The sequence below is a fragment of the Xyrauchen texanus genome, chromosome 39, assembly GCF_025860055.1.
Source record: "Xyrauchen texanus isolate HMW12.3.18 chromosome 39, RBS_HiC_50CHRs, whole genome shotgun sequence".
In the NCBI taxonomy this organism is placed as follows: domain Eukaryota; kingdom Metazoa; phylum Chordata; class Actinopteri; order Cypriniformes; family Catostomidae; genus Xyrauchen; species Xyrauchen texanus.
The window spans coordinates 18,107,695-18,126,161 of NC_068314.1; the positions used below are offsets into that span (position 1 = coordinate 18,107,695).

The following is an 18,467-nucleotide window of genomic DNA, read 5'->3' on the forward strand; positions in this document are numbered from 1 at the left end:
AAATTGTGGGATTATGTCTGAATATGTCATATGTCAGATGCCTGATGAAGGCCCCTGTAGAAAGTTTCCCTGGGAGAAGAGTAACCAGCAGGAGGCACAGATGAGTCTATATCATTCTATGTAGGACAGATACCGATATTTTAATACAGGCACTGTGTTTTGCTGATTCGTGCACCATTGCATGATGCAGGAGGGTAAGAATAGTGGGATCTAGACAGAACCGAAGAGGGCCTGTCTGAAGCTGTATCACTCGAGATGGTGGACATAAGCATAATGTGAATTTACTCTTGAAGAAACTTAAAAATATTGCTTTCTCAGAAAAACAAACCTTTTTCTTATTTTATTGGAGTCCTTTAAAAATAAACTTCTGAGTGCAACACAAAAATCATTTAAATCAATTTAAAAAGTTTGAAAAAGGCGCAAAAACACTTTTCCAGCGGTGTAATTATATACTTACAATCCTGTACAAAAACCTCGAGGTTTATCAATAATTTACAAGAACGCCAGCTGACCAGCATGACCAAGGGTGAAATGTTAAGACTGTTCTCAAATAAATCTAATAAACACTTGTGCTTCTCTCTGGTGTACATTATAGCATAGTAAAAGCATAAAAAACATTTGGCCTTGGTTGGCATGTTGTGGAATTTCATTGCATGGCTTTACAGATATTAGCATTTCACAAAGGGTTCAGTCTTCAGAAAGCAGCCTGTGAAAGTGGTCGGTTCTCTTCTTTAGAACGTGTCTGAAGTCATCCTGCAAACAGACAAATAACACGAAGTTGATCATTACTATGAACCAATCGTTTTCATTTAATAAAGTTAGTACTTTATGATAGTAACACGCAAAAAAAATATATATTTAAAAGTATAGAGAATTTATAACGCCTGGAGTCACGAGTTCAAACCAGGGTGTGCTGAGTGACTCCAACCAGGTCTCCTAAGCAACCAAATTGGCCTAGTTGCTAGGAAGGGTAGAGCACATGGGTAACCTCCTCGTGGTCGTGATTAGTGGTTCTTGCTCTCAATGGGGCATGTGGCAAGTTGAGTGTGGATCACAGAGAATTGTATGAGCCTCCATATGCTGGGAGTCTCTGCGGTGTCATGCAGGGGGCGGACGGCTGTGGATCAGGTGGTACAGCGGGTTTTCCACTAATCACAGGGTTGGTGGTTCAATTTCTGGCTAAACGACTCCACATGCCGAAGTGTCCTTGGGCAAGACACTGAACCCCAAGTTGCTCCCACTGGCAGGCTAGCAACTTGCATGGCAGCTGTGCCGTCATTGGTGTGTGAATGTGTGTGTGAATGGGTGAATGAGACGCAGTGTAAAGGGCTTTGAATACCGCTAAGGTTAAAAAGGCGCTATATAAGTGCAGACCATTTACCATGCACAACGTGCCACTTGATAAAATGTGTGGATTGACTTTTAAATTTATAATTATATTTATTTTAAAGGAATGTTCTGGGTTCAATACAAGTTCAATCAACAGCAATTGTGGCATAATTTTGATTACCACAAAAATTTATTTTTAATTATCCCTTCTTTCCTTTAAAAAAAAAAAAAAATCACAAATCTCGGTTCCAAGTCACTTACAATGGAAGTGAATGCAGCCAATTTTTGGAGGGTTTAAACAGAAATGTGAAGCCAATAATTTTATAAAAGCATTAATTCTTCTGTTAATACTTATTAGAGCTGTAAAGTTGTTTAAATTGTAATTTTTACAGTCATTTTAGAGTGTGTTGACATTATCGTCATGGCAACAAAGTTGTAAAATTGGCTATAACTTTACACAGAAAAGATTTGTAAGTGATTTTATCACTCTAATCTCATGTTTACATTAAAATCCTTTACATCTTGTGGCTATACTTTTGAAACAGTGAGTATTTTAACATTCAAAAATTTACCCCCATTCACTTCCATTGTAATTGACTCAATGGAACCAAGATTTGTGATTTTTTTTTTTTTTTTAAAGGAAAGAAGGGACGATTCAAAATACATTTTTGTGGTAATCACAATTATGCCACAAATGCTGTCGATTGAGCTTAACTTGTATTGAAACTGGAATGTCCCTTTACGGACCATTTTTGCTACTGTAGCTTTAAGACTCCTATTTACATGTGAAAATGATGCATGTGAAATGACTATTAATGCCTAAAGAGCACTCACCGCTTGCACAAGTTTCTCCATGTAAGGGATGAGCTTTTGCAGCTCCCGGTCCTCTCGATCTCCAAACCAGCTCTTTATGGGAATCATATTAATCAGCTACAAAAAAACAAACATACTGTAGATCAAGACCATTCCATCCAATCCAAACTCATTCATGCATATAACATGCCAACAAAAAGTCACACTAGAATACTGGTAATCAAACCACATGCAATAGAATCCTTCACACTGTGCTGAAAGGACAGACGTACGTGGTAAGGGAAAGTGTGTGGAGCGTTGTTCAGGATGACGGACTTTGACAAGTCCCTCTCCAGCACACTCAAGTCTTTAATGTAGTGTCCAAGCACACAAGCACAATCGTCCTGATACAAACGATGCCTTGAGGGAAAAAGAAAGCTACATAATTACAAAGAGTTGCCATTTTTATCCTCCTTTAAAGGGTTTCAATTTCCTGACATATCAGTCTATCACCAAGCTAAACCAAATCCGTGAGTTTGGGGCGGGAGTCTCTCTTTGCTAAACAATAAGAGTGTTCTCTTGGCCGATTAACAAAAGTGTTAACTTTCCCTTGTATCATTTCCAAAAATCACCAACATATTTGTCAACAGAGAGTCAACACTTTCTGTTTTCAAGTTTTTTCTTTAAGTTTATGCAACTATTGTATAAAATAATTGCTTGTTTCAGTTTTGAAATTTTGTGTACATCTATTTTGCTGTTGTTAAATCATATTATGTTTATCGACATTTATATCAGCCAACCTGCTCTCTAGATATCGGTATCGGCCATTGAAAACCCCATATCGGTTGACCACTAGTTTAGCTAATGTTAAGTCGGGTTGCTCAAACAAAAAAAGATTACAATTTGCTTTGCTGCAGCTAGTGAGAGTTTTTGAAAGCCTCTGTTTTCTTGATGTAGCTTTAAATTACTTTCAAAGTTAAAAGCTTTTTTTTTTTAACTAGGAGCGAGAGGGGGCCTGGGTAGCTCAGTGAGTAAAGACGCTGACTACCACACCATGGATGCCGTAGAGAATAGCGTGAAGCCTCCAAACGTGCCATGTCTCTGTGGAAATGCGCTCAACAAACCAAGTGATAAAATGTGTGGATTGACGGTCTCAGATGCAGAGGCAACTGAGATTCATCCTCCACCACCCGGATTGAGGCGAGCCACTATGCCACCATGAGGACTTTAGAGTGCATTGGGCATTCCAAATTGGGGAGAAAAGAAAAACTAGGAGCAATACCTCTCATCAAAGATTGTCATACAGCATTTTGTGTATCATCAAGTTAGGTAATAACTCAGTCAGTTAAATCATTGTTTGGCTCTCAGGCTGGTTTAAAGCAACAGCACAAATTTGGTGGAAAATGGGCAAATGGCATCCAAAACACGAATGAAGTCTCACCTAAATAGCTTTTTATTAGGGTCCAATATGTCAACAATCTTTTCTGCATATTCCTTTTTAGCAGATGTATAAACAAACATCTGGAACAGAAAAACAACAATACATATTTATTTACTGGAAACAATGAGCATTTGAAAAACGTCCCTGACAAACTGTCAGTCAATGTTGTACCTCAAAATGCTTGGTCATGGCTTGTAGGAACTCTTTCACATACGGCCTGAGGATTAGGTAGACCTATGAAAAGACAATTCATGAATTATTTGTAAGAGTGTATGTTTAAAATATAAAATAACCAGTACTCCAACAAATCTTTTAACATTTGAAAATGTTAAAGGAACAGTTAAAACTCATATAATTTACTCAATCCCATGCCATCTCACATGTGTGTGACTTTCTTTCTTCTGCAGAACACAAATGAAGATATTTAGAAGAATAGTTCAGCTCTGTAGTTCCTCACAATGCAAGTGAATGCAGACCTTTGAATATCTAAAAAGCACATTAAGGCAGCACTACAGATCAATATTTACTAATAAATCAGTCCTTATTTTACTTTCACCAGTAGGTGGCGATATGCATGTAGAATGCGAATCACCAAAAAAACAAAACAAAAGAATGTGAAAGTGAAGATTAATCGTAAATATCGCTTCAGAAAATATGGATTTAACAACCAATCTTCAAAGTTCTAGTCACCGTTTACTTTGTAAGGACCTACAGAGCAGAGATATTCTTCTAAAACTCTTCATTTGTGTTCTGCAGAAGAAAGAAAGTCATTCACGTCTGTGATGGCATAAGGGAGAATAATTGATGAGAGAGTTTTCATTTTTGGTTGAACTAACCCTTTAAGGGAATTGAATTAAACTGAACAGAAATGTGGCTGTGTGCCAAATGGTTAAACGTACTTCATGGTCAATGTCTGTCCCACGAGTGATTAAAATGCGGTAAACAGTCGCTTATGTCTAACATGAACGCAAACAGATGCAACAAATCAGAATATCAAAATATTGGATCCGAATAGATCTGCTGCGGTCATGTTGTTAATATTAATCAAACAACAATATTGAGGGGAAAAAAAAGCCACAGACTGCTGTATATTTATTTATTATTAGCCTACCATGTTCTTAGATTACTTAATACTTAGGCTACTTTATTATTATTATGACTATTTACCTGAATAATTAAACAAAGCATCATTCAGAAGAAACACTAAGGCAACATGTATTTGTTTTTATTTAATATGTTTATATTAACATTACATTAATTTAAAAATCTTTAAATAAAGGAGTGTGTTCAATAGCATATTATCCATTTTTTACCATGGTATTTAATTTCAAATGTCAAGAATTGTGCAATTCTACTGTGTCTGCTCAGGTGGCCAAAGGGTCTGCCTGATAGATATTGGATTTGCTCAGAAAAAAACAACTGGAACTGCCCCAACATTGTTTCAAAAGTAGCATATTCAACTTGTGCATCATCATCACATTCAAATCTTCTGAAGGCATGCAATCATTTTGTATGACGAACAGACCAAAATAAAAATTGTTATTCACTCAAATCAAATCATTACACACCAATCACTACATTTATGATCACTACAGAATGGAAATCAGCCATCCTAACATTCTTTAAAATATCTCCTGTTGTGTTCTGCAGAAGAAAAACATATGTTGGGTTTTGACACAACAAGAGGTAGCAGTTAATTGTATAATGTTCATTTTTGGGTGAACAATTCCTTTAAATCCCTCACAATTTCCTTTTGAAGGTAAACATTTACTAACCTTGTACTTGTGATCTTGAAACCGAGCACTGAATGTATACTCAGCATCATTGATCACATTGAGTGAACTGAACACGAGGGTTTCATCCTTTGATCAAACAAAAATAAGATCCAAAGGGTCACAAACTAGCCATCTCTAAACCACATTCAAACCGGTGTATAAAAGACAGATAAACTTACCAAATCGAGCACTAGGGTAGCAGCGGGTATGCTCCTCGTCTTTGGTGGAATGTCCCGAACTGCTGAGATGGGTCTGGACTGTTGTGAACGGTTTGGAATGTTTTTAATAAACGTAAAACTGAGGAAAAACAAACAATTAAATATAAACCACTGAATGAAAAACGCAATATCAATCCTTCAATTTTTTATGAATCCAAGAGAGAGACTCACGGACTGAACACTTCATCATTCTCTTCATCCTCTGAAAGAGGGCTGATGGCACTGTAACCAAACACACAGTGTTCAGGACTGAAGATGGCTCCTTTATTTGGCTGTTCACCTGTCAAACAAATAACTGCTGTTGAAACCAATTCAAGTAACTGCTGTTAAGTGCTGGGAAACATGTCAAAAATATTTTATCAATAATCACCTTAAAAATATCACGATTTACGATTATATCATCAACCCCCCTGCTGAGGGTCGGTGAATATTTTTGCTTTATTGATTTTGCTTTGAAAATGTCATTCATTTACTGAAACATGAAAAACATAAACAAAAAGACATTTCTAAATTCAAATTGCACTTTAAACCAAATGAAAAAAGCATCAAAATAACAAATTGGTCAGAAAATCTTATTTAACCACATTCCCAAATCCAAACATTTACATCTCCATTTGCCATCACGCAAGAATCCGTCAATGACAACAGGTGGAAAACTACTAATAGCCTACAGATAAAAGAACTTAAGACAATCATAAATGTAAAGAGAATAATCATAATAATAAAGCCTAATAAATTCCCCTGTGTTCCGAAAATAATGCTGCCAAATGTGTTCTTTGCGTTTTGGTAATACAGTTAATGCTGCCTAAAGAAAAGAAAATTATACTCAATTTTAGGTTCAAGGTGAACGTGTCTTACATTACTTTATGATTTAATCACTTCTGTCTTTATTTCTTTATCAGAAAGATATATATTACTGAACCTGCAGAGTTGTGTTCACAATGCATGTTTACCGGGAACTGGTAAAGCTGAAAAAGCTGAAAAAGCTAACTAAATTCACAGCACCTCCTGAGATGATTTAAGATAATTTGTAGCTTTCTCAGAGATGACATTATTATGGCAAACTGTTTTCAGACTAATGAAACGGAGAACAAACACTGAAAACTCTTTACATGCGCTTGTTCCACGAGATGGTGCATACCTCTGAACAAACAGTGAAGCAGACGCGAGCACTGCTGGCTTTTCATTTGTCTGTACTTATAAATATGATAAAGTATGTTTCTTCAAGCGTGTGTCTTTGTGACTAACACCATTTCTTGTCATGCGTCACTCCGAGACGTCTTACAGGTCACCTGCCTTTTGAGGGTAGATGAGCAAAATTACTTGCGCATGAAATAATTTGGACGAGGAGCTTGCGAACTGGATTCAGTCTCGTCACATTTGGCACAGTTTAATATATTTGCTGACCTCCCAGATTCATGGTTTTGCCATTTCCCGATATTGTCGATCATCGTCTGTCAATTGAGTGTCGCAATCTGCATCGGGACCTTTGTAAGATATCGTAGATATCCGATAACATTGTCCTATCTCCCAGACCTAATTTATAACAAAACTAATATCCCAAAATCCAAATGTAAGTTTTACAATAATGGTCAGACAGTTCCAAATCAGTTTGTCTTTAGTGTTTTTATTGTACTTACTGTCTTTAGGGGGTGTGAGGAAATGCACTGCAGGAGAGTAGAGGCTTCGAGCAGCAGGATTCAAAGAGGAATGTCTTACCCTCCGGTGACGGACTGGGGTCTTGAAATCTGACTCTAAAATAACAAAGGTGAGGATGATCTTCTCAAAATCATATCATGATTAGTCATTATATACATTTACATTTATTCATTTGGCAGATGCTTTAATCCAAAGCAACTTACAAAAGAGGAAAACATAAGCGAATCATCTTAAGGAGACAGTGGTATGAAAGTGCCATATTACAAAGTTTCACTAGCATCAGAATAGTATTCAAAACATATACAAGTGCAATATTTTTTTTGTTAGTGTCTAGTTAAGTGTTCTTGGAAAAGATGCTTTTAAGTCGTTTTTTGAAGACAGAGAGTGAGTCTGCATCACAGATGGAGTTGGGGAGGTCATTCCAAGTCAGAGAAAGTGTTTTGGTGCCTCTGTGTTGGTACAACAAAGCGACTTTCCTTAGCTGAATGCAGGCTTCTAGTGGGCGTGTAGCTCTGCAGAAATTATTTTAGGTATTTCATATGCTACTGTTGAAAAGTTAGTTATCACTATGAAATTGATACTTCTTTTGTACACTCTTTTAGCTGGCTCTTACTCGTCCCGTCGGTGCCAGTAGTACTTGTGGACTCTATACTGACACCTGTCATTCTGGAAACTAGATGTTTTTAACTAAGTGCTGCCGCTTCACACAGAGGTTTTTTTTTTGTTTTTCTACTTCCGTTTCATATATTTTTGTCTCTGTTATTCTTTGTCTTATACTACACACATGGACATTCTTGAATTTAAACCAAACAAATTTTTGCACACTGTACTATGACCAGGCAACTGCTACACGCAAGCTCTCTGTCAGCTGAAGACCGCCTTGTGCTTGCCGTTGGATGTCACGTGTTTATCTGTGATCTGTGCCATGAGAGCTGCAGGTAGTAGCGCTTTGTTTCATCACTCCAGCAGGAGCCTCTTGTTTGAACATTTAATTGTTCCACTTGCACTCATTCTGTTTGGACTCCTGCTGTTCAATACCACACCATCACATATACTGTTGACACTGGATTTGTTGTAAGTATATTGTGTTGGTCATTTTATTGTTTGGTTTGCTTGTTTTGTTTACATGTACTTTTAAGTTTGAGCTTTGGCTGAAAGCAAAAATGTTGTTGTTGTTATTATTTTTATTATTATTATTATTGCTAGTAGAAAATCTAGACAGCCCCAAAATTATAAACAGCACTGAGGGGGCCTGGGAAGCTCAGCGAATAAAGACGCTGACTAACACCCGTGAAGTTGCGATTTCAAATCCAGGGCTTGCTGAGTGACTCCAGCCAGGTCTCCTAAGCAACCAAATTGGCCAAGTTGATAGGGAGCATAGACTCAAATGGGGTAAACTCCTCATGGTCACTATAATGTGTGGTTTGCTCTCGGTGGGGAGCGTGGTGAGTTGTGCGTGGAAGCCTCCACACGCTCTATTTCTCAATGCACGGCGAGTCACTACACCACCATGAGAACTTAGAGTGCACTGATGAGGAAACGAGTGGTTATAAATTACAAATTATAAATAGTCACTAAAACCTCTCCTGATTTTACATCAGTAACTTGAACTTGATATGTTATAGCTTTATATTATGTAATTTATAAGGAGGAATCTACTAGACTATTTGTATTTATTTTTTATACAGCTGTGGCAGTTGTACTTTTTTTCTATTAGGGATGCACCGATACCACTTTTTCTCTTCCGAACCGATATCGAAAATCTTAGTATGGCCGATACCGATCCGATACCAGTGTTGTTTTTTGCATAATCAGTTTATAATATCTTTACATTATTGTGTGGAAGGAATTGGGTGTGCTCTTTAATATGCAAATAAACAAACCTCTAACTACACATTATTTCAATACAAATGTATAGCTTATTAAGAAACACTTTATTATTAACTAGTATACTGGATAATGTAGCAGCAAAATTAATAGTAATTCCAGTATAAGTCATCAGTAGAACAGAAGCCAGTTTAAAAAATGTTCAGCTTGTATCTGGACTTTAAATGATTCAGATCTCTATTTTGTTAATTTAGTTGTAAGAAATCAGCACACTTTTCACACTTTTGGAACCCATTCAACTTAAATATTATTATCATTTGTAAACAAATAATAATATATCTCAATCGTGCACCTTTAACTTCTAAACCCTCACACCTTTATTTTGGCATTCTGAACTCCAGGAAGTCCTGTATGTGTCTGTTTGTAGGCAAGTTCACAGTAGTTTAATTTGCTGCTTATTCAAATTCTGGTAAAAAAGAAAAAAGAAAAAGCACCTCCAGTGCCATTCTAAATGCATATTATAAGTGAACCGAAATTTTGAGCATCTACATCTTAGATGCTGTTCTTGAGTAGCGGTAAAATATTTAGCAACGCGTGAAGGCAAAAAATAGGCAAGCATGTGTAAACAGAGCAGTGCTATTCACTGATGTGCTGGAGCTGTGTGTGCATTTTATAAATTTACTTATTAACCAGCCTTTTGTGATTCACAGAGCTATCGCACATCTTCAAGGCTTTGAATAAAATGCACGAGTCATATGAACTACTTTATTGGTTCTTTTATGTCATTTTTGGAGCTTGACAGTAACGAAAATGATTAACACTCAGTATCGTCGGACCGATACCCGATCAATCTAAAAGCCTCAGTATCGAAGCCGATACCAATCCAGGTATCGGATCGGTGCATCCCTAGTTTCTATAGGTCTTTAGGCTGCAATATTTTCATAATAAATACGAATTTATTTATTTTAATAAAGACAAGATACTGACTTAAATCACTGTAATGGGGATCCAACCATGGTATTAACTGTGCTAATATGGCACTAAATATAAGGGCAAGTATATAACAGACTTTATGGGCAAATTTTTCCTCTTATGTAACTTACTGTATGTTCTGTTCAAATGATGATTGATTTAAAAATTTCATTGTTTACCTTTAGATATTTCTAAGGATTACTTAACTCATTAAGAGCCAGATGAAAGTAAAACAATATGTTATCAACATTTTTCACTAGCACAGTCCCAACTCAGTAATGGTCTACTTGTGAATACAGTCATTATAACTAGTCCTATAATAACTAGTTCTAATAATTCATAAAAACGTGTTAATTAAATTAAGTTTAATTCAAAAGGTTTCTAGATTCTTAGAAAATATAAAAATCACACAGAGTTCTTATATACTTCCGATATCTATCATGTAAATACTTTGTTATATTTCAAAATAACATAACATTACCATCACTTTACCATTGTACTTTAACAGCTGGCAACTTTTTTGATGGTTGCTGTGAGAAACTTAAACAACTTCATGTGAATCCTTGAAGTCTAGAGTGCTTTAAAAACATAAAAATGTATCTCCATTGGGGGAATACCCTCAGCCCCAACCGCCCCTGACGTTTTGAAATCCTAGAGACACCCCTGATTAGAAAGGCAGTGTATAATACATAATCATTAATAACATAGCACCCTAAAATAACAGCATTTACCTTTGAAGTCGTCAGTTGATGAAGCTTTCCTCCTTCCACGTTTAATGCGTGGACGTTTGGTTGCTGTTGGAACATCATCAGGGTCCAGATATGAGCGGTCCTGAAGAACTTCTACCTGGTCCTAAAGTAAGGAAGAACAGAGACATCTCTACATACTTATCAATTTGCCATAACTCAAACACAGCATCAAGTAAACACATACTGAAAAAAAAAATTATATAATAAATATATATATATATTTTTCGGGGCGGCACGGTGGTGCAGCGGTTAGCACTGTCGCCTCACAGCAAGAAGGTCGTGGGTTCAAACCCTGGTTGCCCCGGCCTTTCTGTGTGGAGTTTGCATGTTCTCCCCGTGTCTGCGTGGGTTCTCTCCGGGTACTCCGGCTTCCTCCCACCATCCAAAAGGGCTAGGTTAATTGGTGTCTCCAAAAAAATTGCCCTAGGTGGATGTGGATGTGGAGGTGAGTGTGAGTGTATGTCTGTCTATGTGTGGCCCTGCGATGGACTGGCGACCTGTCCAGGGTGTCCCCCGCCTTTCGCCCAATGTTAGCTGGGATAGGCTCCAGCCCCCCGCGACCCTGTACACAGGATAAGCGGTTGACGATGGATGGATGGATATATATATTTCGGTCTGGCAGCAGGCCGAGTGCCGTAGGTAATCACAGCAGTGCTAATTTAGGGCCATATAGCACAATTGCGAGTGTGATATTGCTTATATACCGCAGTTCAATGAACACGTGAATTAAAAAAATTTTGGAAAAATTCAGTACGTTCACAAAAAACGTATTTATGCATGGAACTACTTGCTTACATGATGCATCAGAATCTGCTGTTGCTGGTTCAAACCAAGTGATGCGTCCAAGCCTCTCAAAAACATTACTTCAGAACTACAAGCATCACAGCTTGGGCTGTTTCTAACATGTTATTGGAGAAACAAGGGTGTGTGTGTGTGTGTGTGTGTGAGAGAGAGAGAGAGAGAATGTGCGATCACCTGTTGATGATGTTGTAATCTGTTAGTTAACTTTCTGAAGATAATGTCATTTTGGTGAAATGCATACTATTTTCTCAGTGGAAAAATAGCCGGGTATTTCTCCCTATTTTGACACCAAGACGTTAGCAACAGATCCTTTAAGTTGCATGTAGTCCTGTAACTTGCAAGGTGTGGCCTCCATGGATCAGACTTGTTGGTCCAGCAAATCCCATAGATGCTCAATCGGATTGAGATCTGGGGAATTTGGAGGCCAAGTCAACATCTTGAACTCTTTGTCATGTTCCTAAAACCATTCCTGAACAATTTTTGCAGTGTGGCAGGGCGCATTATCCTGCTGAAAGAGGCCACTGCCATCAGGGAATACTGTTGACATGAAAAGGTGTACGTGGTCTGCAACAATCTTTAGGAAGGTGGTACGTGACAAAGTAACATCCACATCCACATGAATGCCAGAACCCAAAGTTTCGCAGCAGAACATTGTCCACAGTTTGGCCCTTGTCAAAGTCGCTCAGATCCTTACTCTTGCCCATTTGCCTGCTTCCAATACATGAAATTCAAGAACTGACTATTAATTTGCTGCCTAATATATCCCACCCCTTGACAGGTACCATTGAATCAATATAATAAATGTTATTTACTTCACCTGTCAGTGGTTTTAATGTTGTGGCTGATCAGTGTATATACAGTATGTTTATGCACACTTCAATATAAACTGTTAAATTTAGCCAAATTAAACTCAAAGAAATGTGTACCTTTGCAAATAATTTTTACACAATAACATAAGGGTTTCTTTCATGAGAAAGAAATAATGTCCATTTGTTTTTTCGTGTTTAAATCACCAACATCTACATTCTACAAGATACATGTGCTACTTCCAAAGCAGTACACAGAGAAGCTGATTGGCCGAGAAACAACATTCCAAATGCCTTTCAAAAATATTGGCCTTTTATTGGCTAAGAGGAAATAACGTCCCCGCCCACCTGCAAACGTCTGGGCAAGAACGGACATTCACAATCAATAAAACACATACTGTAAACACAAAAATAGTTTCTGAAGGTTTTGAATGGATTTACCATATTATTTATGCTGAAATCTTATTATAGTTAAGCTATGAAACCAGCTTTTTGAAACTCTCACATCGCTTCTGTTAGCATCATGCTAAGTAACTAGGCCTGTGCAAATCATTCACAAAGCGAAAACATATGCTCCATAAGACAAAAAACACACATAAGACACATTTTGTTTTATTGTGTACATGTAGTGTTCATTACAGCAGGACTGACCTGTGTCTGGACACTTGGGGTTTGCGGTTCCTCAGCAACTCGACGGCGGCGGGACGGTGTCGTAGGGTTTTCATTGAGAATATTCCTCGAACGAAGTCTCATTTTGCTGCAGACCGGATTAAATATATGTTTTAAACTAAAATATGAACTATATACGATAAAAAAAAACAACAAAGTAGCCCGGGAGGCGCGTTAATCCACATGAATGTAGATCATCAGTTTTGTCTCGCTGTTTCCACACCGATCTCAGTTTAAAAACTAATTAAAACTGCTATCGAGTTCCAGCCAATCAGAGCGCAAGCTCCAGGCAGTGGGCGGAACTGCAGAAGCAACAAGAGCATCGTGATGCGGAAGTCACATTGGCAAGATTCTGTTTACATTGAGAGCCCTGAACATAAATAACGTATGTTTCATTACAGGAAAACAACATTTATTAACTTAAAATTAGGACACGTGGAAAAATAATTGCTCAATGTACTACGGTCGAATTTTCAGTGAAAGATATTTAAAAGGCTATAATGCGTTTAAACAATGATAGTGGTGAATTGTGTTCTAACAGCACTCTGAAATGACCAGCAATTGAAGCTATTTTACCACTTATCTATAACTTTTGTGTTGGGCAACCTGGGAGAGATCATTACCACATGAAATAAGCTGTTCAGTGTTCAAATGTGCAGTTGTCGCATAACATTATTTGATTTTCAGTGATGAAGCTTAAGGGGTGGTAGTACTACAGACATAAAGGATGATTTGGAAATAATCGTTTTGATTTTTAGCCAGATTTCACAATTTAAATTATATTAAAAGTGACATTTAGCAAATTTTAAAAACATAATACTTAATGTTTCATATCAGCCCTCTAATTTAAGGCATCAATCTTCATTGATATGACTGGTATTTGTTAGAGGTGTTTGTGAAAATCTTTTCCATACCTTTTATTTAATTTAAAAAATGGGCAAAAACATATGCAAGTATCTTATTAAATAAAAGGATGGGGCAATTACCACCCAATGAGTTGTTGATCATAAAAGCACAAATAAAATGGCATGTATATAACATTTGATATAATATGCAAATGTGTAAACATTTAATGAGACAATATCTAATTTTTTTAATGGCAAAGTTTCATTGAAGTAATGGAAAAAAAATCTTGCACCTGTCAAACCTCTCCCTAAAGTTTTCATTGTAAAAAAAAATAAAAAAATCATAACTGATCCATAAGAAAGTATTGTTGACCTATCACTCAATCACTAAATTGAAAGCCTTCTATCATAATCTAAAATGAAGAACTGCACTAACAACATTAAATCAGAATTACATTTTTATTGTACTTTCAATGTCTTTGTTTACAGCTGAAGATCTCACATTTTTGAAATCAAACATTGAAACATCTGATGCTAGACAATTATAAAGTGTAAACTTTTGCAGCTCATTAAAGAGTACATTTTGCAAACTCTGAAACAACAAACATAAAGTTCCTTTATTAAATGAAAAGGAGCAATAATGTGCTAAAACACAGAGCAAGACACTCTCAAACTGATGCTCCAGAATTACCATTACATTTCAACATATAAAAGGCATAGAATTATTCCAAATTTGGTTAAAAAGAACATCAGTTTCAACGGTTTAACAACATTTACTTTGCATGCGTGTTGAGGTGAAAAGGTTTGTTGTGTCAATTTTACTGGGTTATCAGAATTCAGATGAGGAAAGGGTAACAGTTGAGGTGTGTGATCATCTAAAATATAAGCTATGGAGTCATTTGAATCTATGATAGTCAGGCCATAACAGCACTTATGTCGACATTCTTTGGATGTTCCATCCCTCCAATTACATCTTGATATATTTCTTTTTTTCCTTCTTTTAATTGTTAATTATTCACTCAAACAAAGAATAGATTAAATGGGTTAGGATTGTCTTCGTGCTTCACCCACACAAGAGCAGCAGTCATGTGGTTGACACTACGCAATTTAAGTATTATAAATGCATGAGTGGACATGCATCAAATGGGGCATCAGTATGGCGCTCAGTGCCGTAATCAAAATCTAGGCTCTCCTGGGTCTCTTGTGCTAGAAGCAATTTTAAATTTAGTTGCAAACAAACAAGAAAAACTCAAAAGCACACACATAGGAAAGGGATATTAAGGTTTTCAAAAATAGAAAGAACAAGAAATAACTAGTATAATTATTGCATCTGCAATTAATAATAAAAACCTTGAGTCAGTATGCCAAAGGAAACATTTTGTATCACCATTACAAAAAAAATCTCAATAAATGTTACATGCACTGTAACCACAGCACTAAGGTGAACATATCTGTGTAACTGGAGGTAGAAGTGTATTTCCTGAGAAGACGACAAATGCCATGTTCTAAAGTAAATTCTAAATTTCACAGCTGTCTATGTATTGAAAGAGTTACTTTTAGTGTGATGTTAAGCTCTACAGAGGAAAGATCACCAAGAATTATCAATGCATAAGGCATCCTGCAATAATAGCTCAACGGTTTGTATGTTTTGTTGTACAGCAATTTTGGTTGTCTTTGCAGTAAACCTGACAACATTAGCATGCACAATTTACTTTTTTTAGTTTGCATACATTAAGGCATACATCAGAGTAAAACACATCCCTCTCATGGTTACAAACTGCTTTAATCATCAAATTTCAGGTGTTATGTTTTCATACTCTGTGTGGTAACAGTATTGTTTCTATGAAAAATCGACAGCATCTTTGACTGCATAAAGGCCATCAAAGTGAAGAGTTACTGTTACATGACAAAAATCGGTCACTCTAAAGTTGAGGTTCTTGGCAGATTGTGGGCAGGCAGATTAAACTGCGTTTTTTTTAGTTATGAGCAAAAAGGGGCTAAAAGATATCATGGCTAATACAGCAAGGAAAATTCCCATGGAGTAAAAACATCCAGTTCTGCATCACACTCTTAGATTTGATGTGGAAAGTGACAAGCTGGTAGGGTTTGCAAACGGTTCATAGCGGAGTCTTTGAGGTAGAGATATTCCTGCAGTACTGGCAGAATCTGAGATATGCTATATTGATGCTACCTGATATTTAAAACTGTAATGAAATATACAATACAAAATACGGACAAAAACAATTACATTTTCCACACCGTTTCCTGTACAGCTACCACCAAGGTGGTTCGTATAAAGTAATAAGGAGGTTTCAAGAGTACATCAGTTTAAAGAATAAAATAAGACAGAGATGGTGATAGCTGAATGGTTAAAACTTTGATCCCATGTAAGGAAGGATCAAGGCATTTAACTTCAAGTTAATCCAAAACGATGCATCTACAATTGGTGGAAGCACTTTTGGATAAAATTAAAGGCTTTAAACTGCAGACAACCCCAATTTCCAAAAGCCTTCACCACCTCTCCCCCGTAAGAAATTATTTGAAATGCCAGATAAAATATTCAACTTCTTATCAGCCAAGACAGTAGTTGCTAAACAACTCTGTTTTTGTCAATCAAAAGAAAGAAAGTTTTACCCCTAGATGCCCACCAAATAGGCATTTTGACCTTGCATACAGTGTAATGCTAGAGAAGCTGGACATAATTCATGAATTACAATTACACATCGACAAGAAAAAGACCTTCTCGCTGACAGGAACAGTTGATTATTAAAATGGTCAAACTCATTGCTTAAGATTAATATTCCTAAATACAGGAAACCACTTCCTACTAATCAAATTTGAATACTCCAATGTCATAATTTTCTCCGATTCCTGCTTTTGGGTTTTTAGACGTGTTCGTTCAAATCTTAAAGTGTGCCTATAATCATACGGTCTTGTTTTGAGTAAAACAGATTTATTTTCTGCAAAATTGTTGATTTGATTAAAAGCTCCATAAAATTCTACACAAACAAGTAGAACAACCTCTGACCTCTTTCCACATCTACTTTATAGACACTATGGGCCAAGATAAAAGTCAGTGGACTGCGGCAGTTCAGAGTAATGCCGTTCGAGCTCTGTGATGCTGCAGCCACCGTTTGATTGGCTCATGGACATTGTGGCCCCCAGAGTTTGCCAGTAGTCATGAAGAGGCAAACATAAGCACAGGTTATAAGCGTAAGAACACATGTACACATCTACAAATGTAAAAATCTTTCCTCACAAGAGAACACACCAAAACAGCTCCTTTAACCTGAATGTTCAATCAATGATCTTAAAAGGGGTAGTTCTTTCATCAGTTACTCACCCTCATGCCATTCCAGAGGCTTTTTAGAAGAATGTCTCAGCTCTAATTGTCCTCACAATGCAAGTGAATGGTGACCAGAATTCACAAGGTCAAAAAAGCACTTCAAGCCAGCATAAAAGTAATCCATATGACACCAGTGGTTAATTCAATGTCTTCAGACATGGTGAAGGTGAGAAACAGATCAATATTTAAGTCCTTTTAAACAAAAAATCTCCACCCTTAACCAGCCCTAACCAGTAGATGTCTGAAAGTGAAAGTGTGGACTTACAGTAAAAAAGGCCTTAAAGATTGATTTAATTCTCACCCACAGACATGGATTTAACCACTGGAGTTATATGGATTATTTTTATGCTGTCTTTGTCTTTTTGGGCTGAGTTCTAGTCACCATTCACTTGCATTGTGAGGACCAACAGAGCATTTATATATTAGAATATATTTTGCGTGAACTATCCCTTTAAAATCACTATTGCCATCGCAGTGTAGAAGTCTGACATGGGAAACCAAATGGTTGAATACTCACAACAAAAAGGTAAAAAAAAATTCTAATAATAAAAATCAACTTCAGACCAGAATTTGAATTCCTGGTCAACAAAAGCACATTCAAACTGTGCTGAGAATAAAAACTTCACAAGGCACTGCAGATACATACACAAAGAAAATAAAATGTACAATCATATATTATTAGTTCATACTCATAAGCACTTTGCATCACACATTCTAACAATAATACCATTGTTAAGATTTCTCCTATAGATGAAAAGATTTGTCAGTCAGAGACTATTGAATCCTATAAAGCAGAATTCTACTGCCATTTTGTTTATGCCAGACAGAGTGCTCACAGAAAGAGAAATAAATTATTCACAGGTTTTGCATATACATTATCTTTAAAATAAACTCTGTTGTTATTTTAGATTTCTTTTGGCTCCTGAACAAAGAAGAGTGTAAATAAAAGACCTGAGCTAGTGTACTTCAAGTTGAGAACGATTCAGTTATTCCTACATGGTTTATATAATTGTTTTTGGCATATCTTCTGTAGTAACTGAGGTTTTTTGGCTTTGGTTTTGCATTGAGAGGTTTGAGAGTCTGAGGTGCTAAGGTGATTGGTTGTTGGAGGAGGATGAGGTAGGCGTGTGGAGAACCGATTGAGGTCCGTTGTTGCCTGTGGAAGATTTATTAGATACCCCTGATGAGGTTGGTGCAGCAGCCTGGGCGAAGAGTACGCCTGTGAGAAAACAGTGAAA

At 36.8% G+C, this 18,467-nt stretch overlaps 2 protein-coding genes across 3 annotated transcripts in view; both read right to left on the bottom strand.

The window, feature by feature from the left end:
- Positions 1-185: 185 nt before the first annotated feature.
- ctdspl3 (CTD (carboxy-terminal domain, RNA polymerase II, polypeptide A) small phosphatase like 3) lies at positions 186-13,264 on the bottom strand. The gene is made up of 11 exons (XM_052111801.1): positions 13,021-13,264; positions 10,745-10,865; positions 7,196-7,309; positions 5,727-5,835; positions 5,517-5,634; positions 5,338-5,424; positions 3,734-3,796; positions 3,563-3,642; positions 2,415-2,541; positions 2,164-2,259; positions 186-753 (listed from the first exon to the last, which is right to left on the bottom strand). Exons 1-11 carry the CDS (start codon positions 13,120-13,122, stop codon positions 688-690), a joined length of 1,083 nt encoding a protein of 360 aa, XP_051967761.1. The 5' UTR covers positions 13,123-13,264; the 3' UTR covers positions 186-687.
- Positions 13,265-14,357: 1,093 nt separating this feature from the next.
- LOC127633029 (AT-rich interactive domain-containing protein 3A-like) overlaps positions 14,358-18,467 on the bottom strand; it is a 45,261-nt gene continuing 41,151 nt past the window's right edge. For both annotated transcript variants that reach the window (XM_052111888.1, XM_052111889.1), the window contains exon 9: positions 14,358-18,448. In XM_052111888.1, the coding sequence (XP_051967848.1) occupies positions 18,318-18,448 (131 nt within the window). In that variant the 3' untranslated portion in view covers positions 14,358-18,317. The remainder of the gene's footprint in view (positions 18,449-18,467) is intronic.